We start from the raw sequence: 17,082 nt of genomic DNA, 5'->3' as shown, positions 1-17,082 counted from the left end.
TAAAGTGGAAATAGAGAGCAGGGAAGTTGTGGGTTCTGAAATCCAACAACCAAGTATCGCTGTGCCACTCTCTCCCCGACCCAGCGCCACTCCTTAACTTGATATCTGTTTACTTTAGAGGAGGCAGTTTTGGAGAAAGGATCATAAATATCCTGGCCCAGTGCCCCAGGAGCCATGACAAGCAAAAGAACATACTCGCCTAGAGATAGCCCTTGTGATATTTAAATGTGTGGGTTAATTTTTTATCCACTTTAATAACTGGATTATTCCCCTCCACCCCTCCTTTGCTTTCTATTTCTGCTCGGAAGCCGTGGGCACAGAAATCTCTGCAGGCAGATTACTCCTGAGCATATTGCAGGACAATCCTATAACCAACAGATACATTTGCAGCATCTGGATTCCTGATCTTTCTTCGACATGGCAGGTGTGAGTGGCTGTTTAAAATATTCTATGTTTATCTTCAACTTCTTGTTCTGGGTAAGTGTTTTCTTTTTTTTCTAATTATCAATTTTATGCAAGAAAGGGGATCTTGATATCAATAGCACAAATAAGAACAGACTCTGCACTAGAGAAATAGGAGGAGGAAGAAAATGTATCTTCCATTTACTTGTTTGGATTTGTTTGTTCTTTCTTTGGTTATTTCAGTAATTGAAAATGAGCCAGTGACTCAAGAAAGTAGACTTCAGGATCTGCGAGGGTAAACATTTCATAAATGTTTTGATATTGTTGCAAAACAATCACAGAAGAAAAAATACCCTTTAATTAAAGGACAACTATTCTTAGTTGTATATCATATAGGCCTCCCTAGTTTTAAGGACCTTGTGGGAAAAATTTGGTTTGATTCCACCAGAACCCAGCCCCTGAATTCTAATCTTTACATCTGGGTCTGAAACAGGTGAGTGGTGGGTTGTCAGATGATAGACATGAGAAGGGATCGTTTTCAGAGACCCAGAGAAGAAACAGTGAGTCATAAAATAACTTGAGAGGGAAACAATAAAATTGTTTAATCAAGGAAAAATTAAACTTTCATCATGGAAAAAATAAAAATTAAACTTACTAGGTTTATATCAACCACTGAAAGTCAGTATTTTGATTTTGATGTGTCATCGCCCCACCTTTTAACCAACAGCGTTGGTATTTTAGCAGGTTCTTAGGTGGTTTTTTTTTTTTTGAAAGCTTATTGACATAAGACAGCAAATAAGTTGGTAAGTAGCATCAAATGTTAAAAAATGGAAAAATAAGATCTGGAAGGCAAAAGGTAAAAGGCAGGCTGGGATGTTGGAAAATTGCCATTATCACTTTTAGTATATATGGTACAGTTAAAGATTGTTCAGAAATAAATCATTAAAAATAGCCCAAAGTTCTTAAATGAAAAAGTCATTTTGTATACTGAATTTAAAAATGGCTTATGCGGTGTAAGCAGGAGAGAATTCTGGTTTTGTTTTTTACCTGGTTACCTTTGGGAAACAGGCAGCTGGTATCTATGTTGGTAAATTTCTGTCCAATTAAAATGATGATGTACCTAATTAATCTCAATTGCAGGAATACAGTCTTATTGTCCAAAATTACTTTCATTCAATGTCAGTAGCCCTAATGACTACAGATGAAATATTGATGAAGTAAGCAAATGAGGATATAAATAAATAAAATAAAATAAAGAAGAAAATTTGTCTTTTACTTCCTCTTTTCCCTAGGAAAAATGGGCTGCTTTTGCAAATATTAAATGTAGGTCATGAATATATACAGTTTTTTAAAGTTACTCCAGATTAATTTCTTCCCTTGAAATATTTAAAATTGGTTAAAGCTTGAGAGTAGAAGATAAACAAAGGAATGTCTCTGTACTTTTGATTGGCTTTGTTTGTAGCTTTTTGTTACGGAGAATTTTGAACATTCACAGAACAGAAAAGGATAATCAACCCATCACCCAGCCCCAACAGCCAGGACATCATGGCAATCCTTCCGGGTGCTCTCATCCACTTTTTCCACCCTATGTAAATTGAAGCAAATCCTAGATATTTCACCTATAAATATTTTAATATATATCTCTAAAAGAGAAATAATTCTTTAAAAAATATAACCACAATGTTAAAATTTAATAAGAATTTCTTAATCGATTATCAAATATCCACCTAGGGTTTAAATTTTTAATTGCTTCATACATATTCCTCTTTGAATCAGAATCTAAATAAGGTTCAGACATTGTGATTGGTTGATATATCCTTTACGTCCATTTTCATCTTTAGGTTCCCCTTCTGTCTTCATCTCTTTCTCCCCACCTTGAAATTTTATGAATTGGTGTCATTGTTTGTGTTATCACATTACCCACGGGCTGGAGTTTGCTATTTACATATCCATGGTATAGTTTATCATGTTCCCCTGTCCTCCGTATTATCTCCAATCTAGTGATGGCATTTGTCACCTTGAAAAGATTCAGGTTGCTATTTGGGTAGGAGCACAACTACTTTATAAGTGACATTGTGTTCTTTCTTCACACACTCTCTGACCATGTCACATTTTGTGATGTTAGTTGCCACTGATGCTGGAGAACCTAAGAATCAGTCCATTAAGAGTTCCAAACTGGAGATACTCTGTGCTCGCTTCGGCAGCACATATACAAACTGGTGATACTCTATGTCTATCACCTTTTCTTCATTTATTAGCTGGAATATTTTCAATAAAGAGAAACTTGGCATTTACTGATTGGTTACCAGTAGTATCCAGTTTTTATTTTAAAAAAAAGGCAGCATAAAGGCTTCTTACTCTTCACTTAACAAAATGATGAGTTAATTTGCAGGATCATACAACAGTAATAAGCAAGTATTTCTGTAAGTAGCCTTATGATATAGTAGATTTAAACTCTATCACCATTCTTATCTTTGTTGATGTGCAATTTGTTTTACCTTTGACCACTGGGGAGTATTTTCAGTGAGACCTTTTGACATGATCTCAACAACATAACTTCTTCCCCATTTGGTATGACAAGATGTTCCAGGCTTACTTCACTGGTTCCTGCAATATACCTGGAATCAGTTTTTTCTTCAAGAAGTCCTCATATTTGTTTTTAAGAAACTATGACCATTGTCTTTTTATGGTACACAATGTACATGGGCCATTTAAACAACCAAAATGTGAAAATGCTAATAAATGCATGGCTCCTATTTTAATAAGATGTTCTTTAATAAGACATTCTAAAGTGCCTAAACTGGTGGCAATCTTCAAATCATGAAATCGTCAAAATATATTTGTTGCATAAAAATAGCATATAAATTGCCGGTTGCTATTATGAATACATCAGAGGTCAATGTTTCATTAAATAGCTAATTGGGAATTTGAAATAGATCTGAATTTTAAACTGAAATGATAAAGGCACATTAGGAAAGGGGCATGCTATACGTTTAGGATTATATATGTAAGATTAGAGATCTGTACCATGCTGAACCTAGATATTGTCACTGCTTTCCTGGGGACCTCTGATTATTTTATGGTTGCTATTGTCTCTTTGTTTTCTGATAATGAATACAAAGTCTTTCTGATGCATTATATTTCAGTTAGACATTTCTAATTTCGCTGGGGTAAAAGGCCTTGTTCTTTCCATCAACATATTGGTAAGACCTACAATCTCTATATGACATATCTTGAAATGTAGTCTTTGAGTGAGAACAATGGTGGTAAAGACCAATGATAACTTCTCAGCCAACAGGTGACATCAATATTCTCATTCAAAATCTAGACAGCAGGAGTCTCTGAGGTTAGGGAATCACTGCTATTTCTATTCTCCCCTCTATCCCCCAGCCCAAAGTTCTCGGTTAGGATTTTATGACTCTTCATAGGAAATTAGCGATTTGTCACATTCCTAATGTTTACTTAAGTAAAAATTTTAATGGTCCCACTGATGTGGTTTTCTTATAGATATCCATGGCTTTATGTTTTCAAATGCATTCTTTCTGGTATAACTTGCAAAACTAAGCTTTTGCAAAGTAGGGCCAGATGTTGAAATATCTCTGAGATATGCATATGGTCGTGTAAGCTAAACATACCAGTTTCTTTTGTGAGAGAACTTGAGATATGTCACATAAATAGGCAGCAATTTTCATTTGTCAGAATTAGCATTTGAAGAAGAACACGTGGAAGAAAAAATCATTCTTCATCACTGATGCTAACATTTGATGTAAGTTACAGTGAATGGAAGGTGCCATAGAGAATGGATAAATTCCAGGTTCAAAGTCTATTTCTCCAAGTCTTGTGTGTGAACAGATGAGACGCCCCAATTTTCTTGTGCTCCTCTCAGATATCTGAGAGGGAATATGGTAGATGCTGGGGCATATGGTGGAGGCTCGGATATGGTAGTTGCCCAGAAAAACACGGGACACAGCCGTTAGCCCAGGGATGCAGTGGAACTCCTGCCAGAAGTAGAGAGCTATAGAGACGCCAGCCCTGTGTGCAGGGAAGCAGAGTGAAGCCACATTACCAATCCCAAATGAGGTAAGGGGAGAAGGAGAAGCCAGGTTGTAAAAACCAAATGTATCAGCAACTGCAGGAAGCCAGTGCGTGAAGCAGTGTGAAGAGAGCAGAAGGAAGTCAGAACTTGGAGAGAGTCCAGGAACCAGAATTTTGATATTCCTCATTGTATTTTATGTGGTGCCTGGGTCTCTTGGCTGGCTGTGCTGAGAGCAATGAAGAGAGTTAAGGCAGACATAACTGAGATAGGGGAACCTTAAAAAATCAGGCCCAGGGGCCCCTGGGTGGCTCAGTTACTTGAGCTTCTGACTCTTGATTTCAGCTCAGGTCATGATCTCAGGGTCTTGGGATTGAGCCCCAAGTTGGACTCTGTGCTGAGTGTGGAGCCTGCTTACTACCCTCTGTCTCCTGTCTATGCCTCTCTCCCTCACTCCTGTGTTCTCTCTCTCCCAAAAAAAGAAAGAAAGAAAGAAAGAAAGAAACAAACAAACAAACAATCAGGCCCAATTATATTACATCCTGTCAGTTGTTGAAATCTCCCATGATAAAGACTTGACTGTGGCTAGAATGTGTGAACTTTTTATATACAGTGGCTTTCTGACACTGTGCCATCAGTGTAGAATTACAACAATGACAGAAGCCCAGTGTAGAATTACAACATGGAAGCCCAGTGGTTGAGAGTCCAGACTGAACCTCAGCTCCTTCATCACTAGCTGTGTGACCTAGGGGAAATTAGTTAATTTCTCTGTGCTTTAAAGTTCTTCATCTTTAAAACTGGGGATCATAGTAGTATCTACTTCATGGCGTTGCTGGGAAAGTCATTGATTGAGTTAATGCATAGGAAAGAACTCAGAACAACGCAAAAGAAATGTCCAAGAAATGGACATTTCGACCAATGTTGTATAGACATTTTTATGAGACAAAAATATGAAAGTACTCTGTGTAGTGATAAATCAATTCCAATGTTGGAGTTTGAAACAGAGGAGGAAATAAGATGGCAAGAATTATGATGAAGGCAGAAATTCTTCTATTACAAATTAGGAGAATGGAAAGAGCATATTTTTGTAAGCCGACTTGAGATACAAATCCTGAATTCACTCTATATTGCTCTGTGGCCTGGAACATGTCCCTTGACTTTTCTGTGCCCCAGTCTCTGTATTTGTAAAATGAGGATGATAATTTTATCCAGCAGAGTTAATTGTGAAGATTAAATAAGATACTTTCTGAAAGCCTATAACCAAGGACTGTCATGCAATAATAGTTCAATTAATGCAATTTTCCTCAATTCCAACCATTATATTGCTTTTTCATTTTAAGTATTAGAATCTGGTATGGTAACATTTTATACCTAATTGGCTTTTAAAACTTAAATATTATTTTAGCCCTACTCTGGTCCTCTTCTCGCCTCATGGGGCAAGGGATCTGTGGGGCTACAGAACTATGCTCACTCTGAGCCTGGGCTCCACTTTGGGGATTTGGGACCCCAACTTTCCCTTCCCAAATGGCTCCAAACCTGTTTCCAGAGTCTGCACAGGCCCTTCTCCTGAAGCGATCAAGGGGGGGCTGTTTGGCAGAAGGGGAGCAGGTTGTAACAGAGCTGGCTTGCACTGAGGTATCCACACTCATTGCTATCATGTCTCTCAGAGTTCATTCAGGACGGAACCGGAAGTGAGGGCCTGGGCGGGGCTGGCTCTCCCCAGGCCACCAGCTGCTGGTAGCAGATTCTGAGGAGTCAGAGAATTCTAAATCAAACCTCATCTTCCAGGTCATTACGTGGGCACACTTGTCAAGGTTGAAGCTAGGAAACATTTTCTATATGTTTATTACTGTGAATTCTAACTTCTCAATATAGAGACCTGTGGTCTGTGGACCGTCTGTGATTTGTGTCCTTGCCCCCCGGGGGGGGGGCCCTGCAAACGTATGTTCAGGTCTGCAGGTGTTACTGCCATGGCAGTTGTACTTCTGACACAAAGCGATAAAAACATCCCTGAATTTGCATCTGTTTTATGATTCAGAAACATTCGGGTGCTAATCAAATGCTGAACATCTCTCTTTACCTATTTTGAAGTTATGTAAATTTTAGTGATTGTGTGCTTTCATGCAGCAAAGATAACCCGAAGCACGTTCACCCAGACCCTACTTATGTCAGAAAGGAATGTGTTTGATTTCTTTCCCCTACATTTAGAGCTATTTGAAATTAGAATTTGCAGCAGTTGTACTGGGTGTTTGGCTTACTTACTAGGTTTAGAAGATACCCATGAATGCGACTACAGAGACACTTTGCTTTGTACTTAATACTCATTGTTACAATAAATACCAGTCATTTGGGGCTGAAGATAGAAAAACCATGAAGGCAGAGCCTGCTAAGAATTGAAGTTTTTAATTGACTCCACTGGTTTAGAGCAGAAAAGCAGTGTGTGAGTGGCAGGAGGCCGTGTCAGTAAATCAGAGCTGCATTAGGCCATGGCTGTGGAGAGAATGTAGAGTGACCTCTCCTCCAACAGGAAGTCTGAGAATTACCATGACCCACGTTGTTAGAGAGTGAGGCAAAGGGCAGACCCTACTCTCAATGAATAATACAGCAGACAAGGTCTCATCTTATTCAAGGATGAATAAAGGAAAATCTAGCCCAAGTCCCAGTAAAAGGACTGAGGAACAAGTGACAGGGAATGTCCCTCTGAAACCTTAGAGGACAAGCACACATCCCTGAAACACTCCAGCATCGTGGAAGAAGGATCCTGAAATCGGTCTCCACAATGCAATGCCAGAAAATAATAACTCCCTGTGAAAGAGAGGAGAGAGACCATGAGAGAAGAAAAAAGTGAACCGGAAAAGCATAGAATGGGAAGGAAAGGAAAATGGATACAATAAAGAAATGGTTCATGTAAACCCGATATGCAATGATAGAATTAAAATCCACTCCAGAAACTACATGAAATGGATACAGTGATATAGAATCCCAAATTGAGAAGCTCTCCCAGAGGAAAATCAAAAAGAGATAAATGAGGTGGAAGAAGATGGTAGAACAGAGAATGGAAAACCAGGGCAATTTGTATTCCTGGAGAAGAGGATACAATAAATGGAAAACAAATAATTTAATATAAAAAATTCACATAAGCAACAGTTGCACACTCTGCATTATCTTACCACGATGCAATGAAACTAGACTTTTAAATAAATGTTGAAGAGAAGAAGAAACTTGAAAATTAACAACTTTCCTAAAATGTTAGTACTGTCCTAAAATGTTAGGGCTGTTGGGATTCTCACCGCCTGTAATCATGGTGTCTAGTGTTCTGGGATTACCATAAAGACAAATCTTGTAGTTTTCCAGGCTATCCATTTGGGTGTGTTCTTATTCTTTCATAAACTTTTAGGAAGCTTTCCCCTAAGCTTATCTAAAATGTATCCATTCTGGACCAATAATGATGTAGCTCACAATCCATGCTTCCTCATAGCATAGTGCTATGCACTTCCCTCCATGTGCAACACTCTTCAAATACAATGTGATAAAATCCAAAGATAGAATTGAGGGGCATCTAGGTGGCTGAGTTGGTTGAGAGTCTGCCTCTTGGTTTCAGCTCAGGTCATGATCTCACGGCTGATGAGATCAAGCCTTGTGTCAGGCTCCGTGCTAACAGCACAGAGCCTGCTTGGCTTTGTTTTCTCTCTCTCTCTCTCTGCCTTCCGCCCCCCACCCCCAAATAAATAAATAAACTTTAAAAAAAGATAGAATTGAGAGGAAGGAGTAGGGATGATTGGCGGACACACTATCAGAGAAGAGGACAAATCAGCTTGTTCTATGCCATTTATCCTTGATCTAGATGGTGCTTCCATTTTTCTTCCTACCACTTTGTAGTTTTCAGCTTCTTTCCTGTCTCAGTCTGCTTGGATTGCCATAACAAAATACCACAGGCTTGGTGGGTTAAACAACAGAAATTTATTTTCTCGCCATCTTGGAGGTTAGAAGTCCAAGATCAAGGTGCCAACCAATTTGATTTCTGGTGAGAGCTCTTTTCCTGGCTTGCAGATGGCTGCCTTCTTGCTGTGTCCTTGCATTGTTTTTCCTCCATGCATCAATGCAGAGAGAAAGTGAAAGACACAGAGACAGAGACACAGAAGTCTCTTCCTCTTGTTATGAGGTCACCAGTAATGTCAGATTAGAACCCCATTAAACAGTAATTAACCTCATAAAGTCCTATCTCAAAATACAGTCAAACTGTAGGGTAGGGCTTTAATATGTAAATTTGGGGGGATATAATTCAGTCCATAGCATGCTCAAAAGCAAACATCAAAATTATTACCTAATTTTTTAGAATGCTGGCTCAGACAAAATGCAGCCTAATTCCATAAAAAGAAAGAGGTCTTATGAGAGCTGAGTAGCAACCACAATGATCTTCCTTCAAAGAGAAGCCAGAAGGTGGGCACTGGGGGGAAGGAGGCCTGTTCTGCCACGTCTACTTTGGACTCAGAGGCCCAAAATATCTACTCATTTCCTTTACAACCTGATCAACAGAAAGTAGGACAGAGCTGGATACTTATTTCTTGATTTATACTCTCAGTTATTTAAACAACATAAGAAGGCTGGAGACAAACACCCAAAGCCAAACTGGAAAAAGGCTCAAAGAACCATTATGATAGCCAGTCTTTAACAACTGGGATAACATAGGTTAATATCAACCATGACTCTAGAATGATTATTCTTTTTTTTTTTTAAAAAAAGTGTATTTTGAGAGGGAGAGAGAGAGAGAGAGAATGGGGGAGGGGCAGAGAGAGAGGGAGACCGAGAATCCCAAGCAGCCTCTGCACTTCAGTGTAGAGCTGGACTTGGCACTCAACTTCACACACTGTGAGATCATGACCTGAGCTACCCAGGCGCCCCTGGAATGATTATTCTTTACAGAAGATCAATTTACTTTTAAAGTCAGTCAGCATAAAATTTAATAATTTTATATCTTTAAGACTAAGTTTTACATGCCAATATCTTCAAAAAGATGAGAATGGTGTGTTCTCAACATTTGTTTCTTCTGTTTTTAAGAGGAAGTTTGAAGAAAAAATAGAGAGATAGGAATGGAAATGATAGTTTGTCCGACTTCAAGATTTCTAAGAAAACTGATCTAATTGTAAAGATTGAAATTGGGCAAAATACTCTTGACTCCTGAAATAATTGGATGGTCTTTCTTTAGGAAAAAAAACCTTAATTTTTGGGGGGTGCCTGGGTCATTCAGTTGGTGAAGCATCCAACTTCAGCTCAGGTCATGATCTGACCGTTCAGTTCATGAATTTGAGCCCTGTATTGGGCTCTGTGCTGACAGCTCGAAGCCTGGAGCCTGCTTCAGATTCTCTGTCTCCTTCTCTCTTTTTGCTCTTTCTCTTAGAAAAATAAAAATACACATTAAAAAAATACTTAATTTTTTAGAGCAGTTTTAGGTTTACAGCCAAATGGAGAGGAAGGTACAAAAATTTCCCATATACCCTACCCTCACACATGCATAGCCTAACTTGTTATTAGTGTCACTCACCAGAGCAGTAAACATCCGTTATAATTGATGAGCCACCATTGACACATCATAACCATCCAAAGATCATAGTTTTCATTAGGGTTCTTTCTCTCTTGGTTTTATACACTCTATGAGTTTGAACAAATGTATAACGGCCTTGATATGTATCCATAACTATAATGTTTTATAGAGTATTTTTGTTGCCTTAAAAATCATCTGTGCTCTAGCTCTGCATTCTGTCCCCCCCGCCCACCACCGGCAACCCCCAATCTTTTAACTGTCTCCATAGTTTTGCCTTTTTCAGAGAGTCATATAGTCCAAATCATGCAGTATGTAGCCTTTTCGGATTGGCTTCTTTTACTTAGTAACATGCTTTTAAGCTTCTTCCATGTCTCTTCATGATGTGATAGCTTATATTGTTTAAGTCTGAATAATGCTTTCTTGTCTGGATGTACCACAGATTATTTATTCATTTGTTCACCTACTAGAAGACATTTTGGCTGCTTCTAAGCTTCAGCAAGGGTGAACAATGCTGCTGTAAATATCCTTGGGCAGGTTTTTGTGTGGATAAATACCCAGGAGCATGATTGCTGGATCATATAGTAAGAGCATGTTTAGTTTGGTAAGAAACTGCCAAGCCGTTTTTGAGGGTGGCTGTGATATTTTGCATTTCCACCAGCAACGAATGGGAGGGTTCCTGTTGTCGCTTCACATTTTTGCCAGCATTTGGGGTTGTCAGCGTTTCAGATTTTGGCCATTTCAGTGGGCATGTAATAGTGTCTCATTTTGATACACCTTTCTTTTAAAGTTAATGAATGTTACAGGTGACTTTTGGTGACTGAGAAGACTAAAAGTTATCATTTGACGAGCAAATAGAGCTGATTTCATAAGATTTCTCAATGATTTGAGATCTAAAAGCATTGAAAAAGTAAACTAAAAAGTCACACAGAAACAAGCAAAAAAGTTAAGAGTTTAAAAAAAACCACAGTCTTAGTCTCTAGGACCTCCTACAATTTTCTCATTGATAGTCTCATAAATAAATATCAGATAACGATAATAACTATAATACCTATTTGGATAATTAATACTATTTTCAGTTAAGCTAAAAGCCAGGCCAACTATTAAGGCAATCAGTGTAAATCTGCTTGAGATTCATAAAAGAAAGAAAATATCAATGAACAAATTGAATAACAAAAATCCAACTGCTGTAGATTACTGAAAACCTCAGAGGGTCTCATTGTCATTCAACATAAATTTTTATAGACTTACTTATTAACACAGAACAGGTAAAATGAGCATTTATCTCCATCTGCAAGGGAAATTAGGATTTAGTGGAAAACAGGAGGAAAAAAATGAGGGTTTTCAGGCTCTAAAGCTGTCTTTTCAGTGGTTTGTATTTTATAGTGTGTGCGAGTGTGTGCCTACAAGATCATTAAATTGTATAGGTTATTTGGCGATTTGAGAAAGAGCTTTGGTTTTCCACTGCGTTTGTTATTTTGTAACACTTGGAGCACATAGACGGGCGGGATTGGATGAGGAGCGGTGCCAGATTTTCAGGATGTGACTGTTATCTCACAGGGTTCTAGCTTCTTTACCTGAAAGGAAGGGTTTGAACTCAGATGATGTTTTCTGAGATCTTTTAGTGAACACAGATATTCTGCCCTTATTCAGCTGCTCATGGTATGTCCTATTCCCAAACAAAGGCTTTGACTCTATTTCCACGGCAGGCTTCATGAGCCATTAAAAGTGAGATCGTTGGGGGCACCTGGGTGGCTCAGTCGGTTAAGTGTCTGACTTCAGCTCAAGTCATGATCTCATAGCTCATGAGTTCAAGCCCCATGTTGGACTCTGTGCTGATAGCTGGGAGCCTGGAGCCTGCTTCAGATTCTGTGTCTCTCTCTTTCTCTGCCCCTCCCCTACTCATGCTCTGTCTCTTTGTCCTTCAAGATTAAATAAACATTACAAAAAAAGTGAAACTGCTGTTTTGACATTCCAAGCATATGGCTCAACCATGCACAAAAGCAATGATACTACAAGGTCACCGGGCTTCAGAGGACTCGGGCATTTCTCTGTCAGAGCACCATACGGCTGGAATAGTCTAGAAAGTCTTGCGAGGCCTGCTGTGTCTGTTATGTTACCAAGCTTGTTCTCAACATCTCTATTTGATAATAGATCTTTGATTTTTTTTTTTTCGAGGCTGCAACATATATATCTGAAACGAAACAAAAGCAAACCAAACCCTGAAAGACAAGGGTTTTCTTTACACAAAAGTAAAATGTGTTTCACATTTTATGTGTTGGCTTTGGTCCAAATTAAATAATCTGGTAAAGTCATTAAATGCATTTAAGAGTTTAAGTACTGTCGCTCGTTGTTCTTCCTCTCTGGGTAAGCTTTACAACCTAAAAGTGCTTGTTTTTAAAAGAGTTTATTTGGGTACAAAAAGTGTTGTAAACCCTTGTTGTTTACCTGCAGATTTTGTCAGATGTACTACTGTTCCCTGTCTATCCTGATTTCTTGCTTCTTGAATCTTGAAGGAATGTTTGATAATTAGTTATTTTCTTCCTTTTTCGTTCAAGACAGCTTCTTAGAAACAAGCCCAGGGCTCTAGTAAGGATATTTTTCCTTTAAGCTGTTGTGACTTATCTTTTGTGTATTACAATCTAGCGAAAACAGAGTTCGAGTTGAAACATGAAAAAATCATTTTTCCCCTCCCCTGTAGTGGTGATGATTTCTTGTCTGTAGACCCATGAATGGATCATGGGCAGGAAAAAGAATTATTCTTATCAAATTTACCAATCACAGCAGAACATTTTAGCAATTACCTGCACATGAATATACCAGATTTTCTTTTAGGTGGTAATATATAATTAATGATAAACCATCGTAACCGGAAGGCTGGGAGTGTGTTCAATCAGAGTTGCAGTTTGCCTTGGTTGTCTAACATTTTTTTTTTTCCTTTCTACAGCTATGTGGCATCGTGATCCTAGCAATAGCGATTTGGGTACGAGTAAGCAAAGACGGTCAAGAGGTAAATAAGCTTCTCTGTTTCCAAAACAGTTTATTCCTCTTATGATGAGAGTAATGACAATAATAATGTAAATATTTCTGTAGCATATTCCTTAATTGCCTCATGTAGTCATTTGTGCTGGTATGTGATTTTATCATTTAAAAATTCAGTTTAATTAATCAAGATCACTCACTCACTGTGTGCCTGGCACTTTGCTAGGCATGGATCAAGCTTTCTGGAGAAGGGAGAGGTGTTATGCCAAAGATAGGGAGATTGCCATGAAAGTGGGGGTTGAAGGGGCCAAAATGGAAATCAGCCTCCTTTGTTATTTGCATAGGCCAGGCTGAAGTGTAGCTGGAGGGTACAGACTACCATTCCTCCACACCAAGAACAAATTTTGCGATACGAGGTATTGACAATCATTTGGCTGATCCCAAGGTGGGAGGCTGGTCCAAAAGTAAAGAAGGTGAGAAGTTCTCTTGGAGAAGAAGAATCTGGATCTGTGTTTTAAAGGCAACAAGGTACCACGATGGTTGGCAATTCCTGCATCAACTGGCATTGAGGGTAACTCCTTATAGCAGTAAGAAGCTGGTCACACTAGTGTGACTCAGCAGCTGGCTGGGGGTGTCGAGCTTCTTGCTCTCTAAATAAGATTAGCACGAGCCTCTTTCCTTCACCATGCACCATTCCACGCCCTGTGGCAAAGCTCTTACCAAGATCTCCACGGGTCTGGAGGAAGCTTAGTTCATAGAGTCAATTTTGGCTCCAGTCTTTCGACTGCATGTGTGCTGTTTCTGTTCCATACCACGCACACATTTGTGAAGGTGGAAAGAGAGTGTGTGGGAGAAAAGGGGAGGGCGTGTAGGGCCGTTCTCTTGGTTTTACCCGGCATAATACCTGGCATTGTTTCCTGGCTCTCCTGCTCCCATTTTCCTCTCTCCCTTCTTCTCAGGAGCACTCCCTCCACCCAACCCTCACAAAATTCCTCAATTATTGTTCTTAACCGTATGCACCGTAGTCCCCTTGTTCTTTGTTGTCTGGGCTCTTGCCAGTATTCAGGATCACATCTACTGCTAGCGCCCTTTCAAGGTATTTATTTGCCCAAATAAAATTTCTCTCTGTAAGAGGAATTTTGATTCTTAGTTGATAATCATTAAGATATATTAAGCCAGCAATTAAAGTAATGTATTCTCTGTAAAAACTTATTACATCATGATTAAGCTGAATGCCTTTGGAGACAGCCTCGTTGTAAGAAAGATTGAAAACAAATTAACATCTGTTCTGATTCCTTTCCTAAACTGGGTGACTTTTCTGCCCCTTCCTTTCCTCCCTCCCCTCCTCCCTTCCTTCATTCTCTGTCTTCTCTTTTTAAAATTTGCTTTCTACCCTTAGAGAACCTAGGGAATCACAGTGACAGCTGCTTCCTCATTCTGTGCCTACCCATGATGAAGAAATTGGGTGGGAGACAGGTGTAGCAACTAGTTGTTAATACCCTAGTCCATCCAGACTTGATGTATTTTTTTTATACTGGTAAATGTTAACTGTGGCTTCCTGGTGGGCTTGGGCTCTGGGTTTGAACTCTAGAAGGGTATTTGAAGATGCGCTGAATCTCTGCTATCTAGAAGCGGATGTCTGACTTTGGAACTCATAATTAAGCACAGAGATTAAACAGCCACCTATTGAGAGGGTGCTTTGGCCTTTTTAAGATATGTGTGCAGCCTGTATTTTATTTATGTTATTTTATTTCTGGTTGATGTGGGAACATTTTCTTTCCCCCAAGTGCTTCTGGTAAACAAATTTGGTGTTTAGTCTGTTAAGAAATTCCACACATTGAATGTATTAAGAGAAAAACTGCTGTCCTTGAGAGGGTGGGACTCCACATCCGGGGACACGAATGAATTACTAGAGCTAGGCAGCATCTTCGGTTACATTTTTACTCTTGCGTTCTGTCAGCCTCACGCCCTGAATAAAAGCCCTTATCTGCCAGGACATCATTAACCAGCTTGACTTCTGTGAAACTGGCTTGATTTGTCTTTATCTGCAGTCAGTGACAAAGAATCAAGACTGCAAAAAACCGAATTTAGCAGTGGAAAAACAAAGGCAACAGTTTTAGAAGGAAAAACATGAGCGTAAGCACAGAAAGGAAGAATGTCAGGGAGGTCTTTGTGCACAACCTCTAGCATATCTCTTTGTGCTAAAAATGTCTCTCTCATAAGGACACTTTGTTTTTCCTCAGGGAAAAAAGCCTATGGACAGTCATTCTTGTCCCAGGAGATCCCTTATAATCCAAAGATCAAGGTTCAGCCATTAGAAATTCTCCCCTTGTCCTAATACACACAGACACTGTTCATCCAAGACAGCTTTTAAAACTCTGCTGTGCCTCTCCTGGAACAAACAGCTGAACTCAGATTTCCATTTCTTGCCTGAAAAAGAATAGCCACTTGTGTAGCTGGACTTGAAACAGTGACCTCCAGGCATCCAACACACTGCTTTCTGGCCGGTAGTACCTGACAGGGGGTCACCCTGCCCAGACCAGTCTTAGGGAAGTACTTCACTACCTGCTGAATAAATGCTGGTTGCACCATCCATCACACTTGTAGATATTTGACCTGTTATTTCTATATCTGGCCTATCTAAGCAGAGTTCTGATAACTCAGACAGTGAGTTATTCCTCTCAGAAGCCTTAAGTTTTGCCTGCACCAGCCACGACATTCTAGTGAAGGGGTATTTGATGGTGAGGGGGTAGAGTGGATTTCCTAATGCTGGCCTTCTTTTTTTTCTTTTCTTCTCTTTTCTTTTCTTTTCTTTTCTCTTCTTCTTTTCTTTTCTTTTCTTTTCTTTCCTTTTTTCTTTTCTTCCCCTCCCTTCCCTTCCCTTTCCTTTCCTTTTCTTGTCATTATCTGTTTTGACCCAGATGTCATGCATGTTTATTAACAAAACTGATTTCTTAGCTCCAATATGAGCAAGCAAACAAAAATCAAACAAATAAAAAACCTGAAAAAAAAAGTCTTTGGGACATAACCAAGCTTTCTAAATCTGTAAGTTGAAACATTGTCTGTAAGCATAGACTTTTAGAGACAAAGAGGCCTTAGATACCACAGAGGCTGACCCAATTTCCTTTATAAATGGGAAACTGGGGCCCAGCAGGGTTAGGTGACTATTCCAGGGATAAATAATAAACTTAGTTATATATAAGGACCCTGACTAGAATATAAATCTTTGTTTTACTGCTTTTACAATTTCAACGCATTACTTTCCACTGATGATTGAATGAAGCTTTCCTCTAGGCTCTGAGTTGATTTTTAAAGTCTTTAAAAATGTATGCATCATTATCAGTAGTTTTCTGTTTTTGTTTTTTGTTGTTGTTGTTGTTTTGTATTTCCTGTTAAGGGAGCTAACTTACATGCTGTGCAGCAGATCCTAGGAGGCATAGTCTCTGAGTTAGTCTAACAAGTAGTGTTCCACTTGGAAATAGCCCAGTAGATAGAGATCATACAAGACAGATGGGCCACATGGAGTACTCATGTATAACACAGGCACAAGGCTTCACTTTTTGATTGTGATATATCTAGAGGACAAGTGGTAGATTGAGGCAGGGTATGATGAAGGTGATGAAGGACAGTATGTGTGTTGCTGGAGAGAAGAACTGAATTACAGAAGATGGGTAGCCCAAGCCAACATAAAGAGCTCTAGGATGTTTTCTTCAATATCCCATTACTTAACAGGCAAAATAAAGAGTTTCTGGAAGACTCTACAGACTATACTTTCTGGGAACAAGGAGATAGAATTATATGGAATATCAAGAACCATACTTATTTTCTTAGTTTTTTTTCAAACTTTTTAAAAAAGTTGATTGATTTATTTTGAGAGAGAGAGAGAGAGAGAGAAAGAGAGAGTGCACAAGTGTGCGAACAGCAGAGAGAAAGAGAGGGGGATAGAGAGAATCCCAAGCAGGCTCTGTGCTGTCAGCTGTGGAGCCCAAAGTGGGACTCGAACTCATGAACTGTGAGATGATGACCTGAGCCGAAATCAAGAGTCAGATGCCACCCAGGCGACCCTATTTTCTTAGTTTAAATGTTTTTGTTTGTCTTGGCAAATATATAGACCTGTGTAATCACC

The 17,082-nt window shown here is 39.2% G+C and overlaps 1 protein-coding gene across 1 annotated transcript in view; it reads left to right on the top strand.

The window, feature by feature from the left end:
• The first annotated feature begins 58 nt into the window (after positions 1-58).
• Positions 59-17,082, top strand: part of TSPAN8 (tetraspanin 8) — a 31,813-nt gene continuing 14,789 nt past the window's right edge. The window contains exons 1-2 of the mRNA XM_042947174.1: positions 59-477; positions 12,922-12,984. Coding sequence (XP_042803108.1) covers positions 418-477; positions 12,922-12,984 — 123 coding nt within the window. The 5' untranslated portion in view covers positions 59-417. The remainder of the gene's footprint in view (positions 478-12,921; positions 12,985-17,082) is intronic.

Source organism: Panthera leo, chromosome B4 (genome assembly GCF_018350215.1).
Source record: "Panthera leo isolate Ple1 chromosome B4, P.leo_Ple1_pat1.1, whole genome shotgun sequence".
Taxonomy (NCBI): Eukaryota; Metazoa; Chordata; class Mammalia; order Carnivora; family Felidae; genus Panthera; species Panthera leo.
Note: the sequence above shows the minus strand (reverse complement) of the source record. Positions and strands in the feature narration are given on the sequence as shown.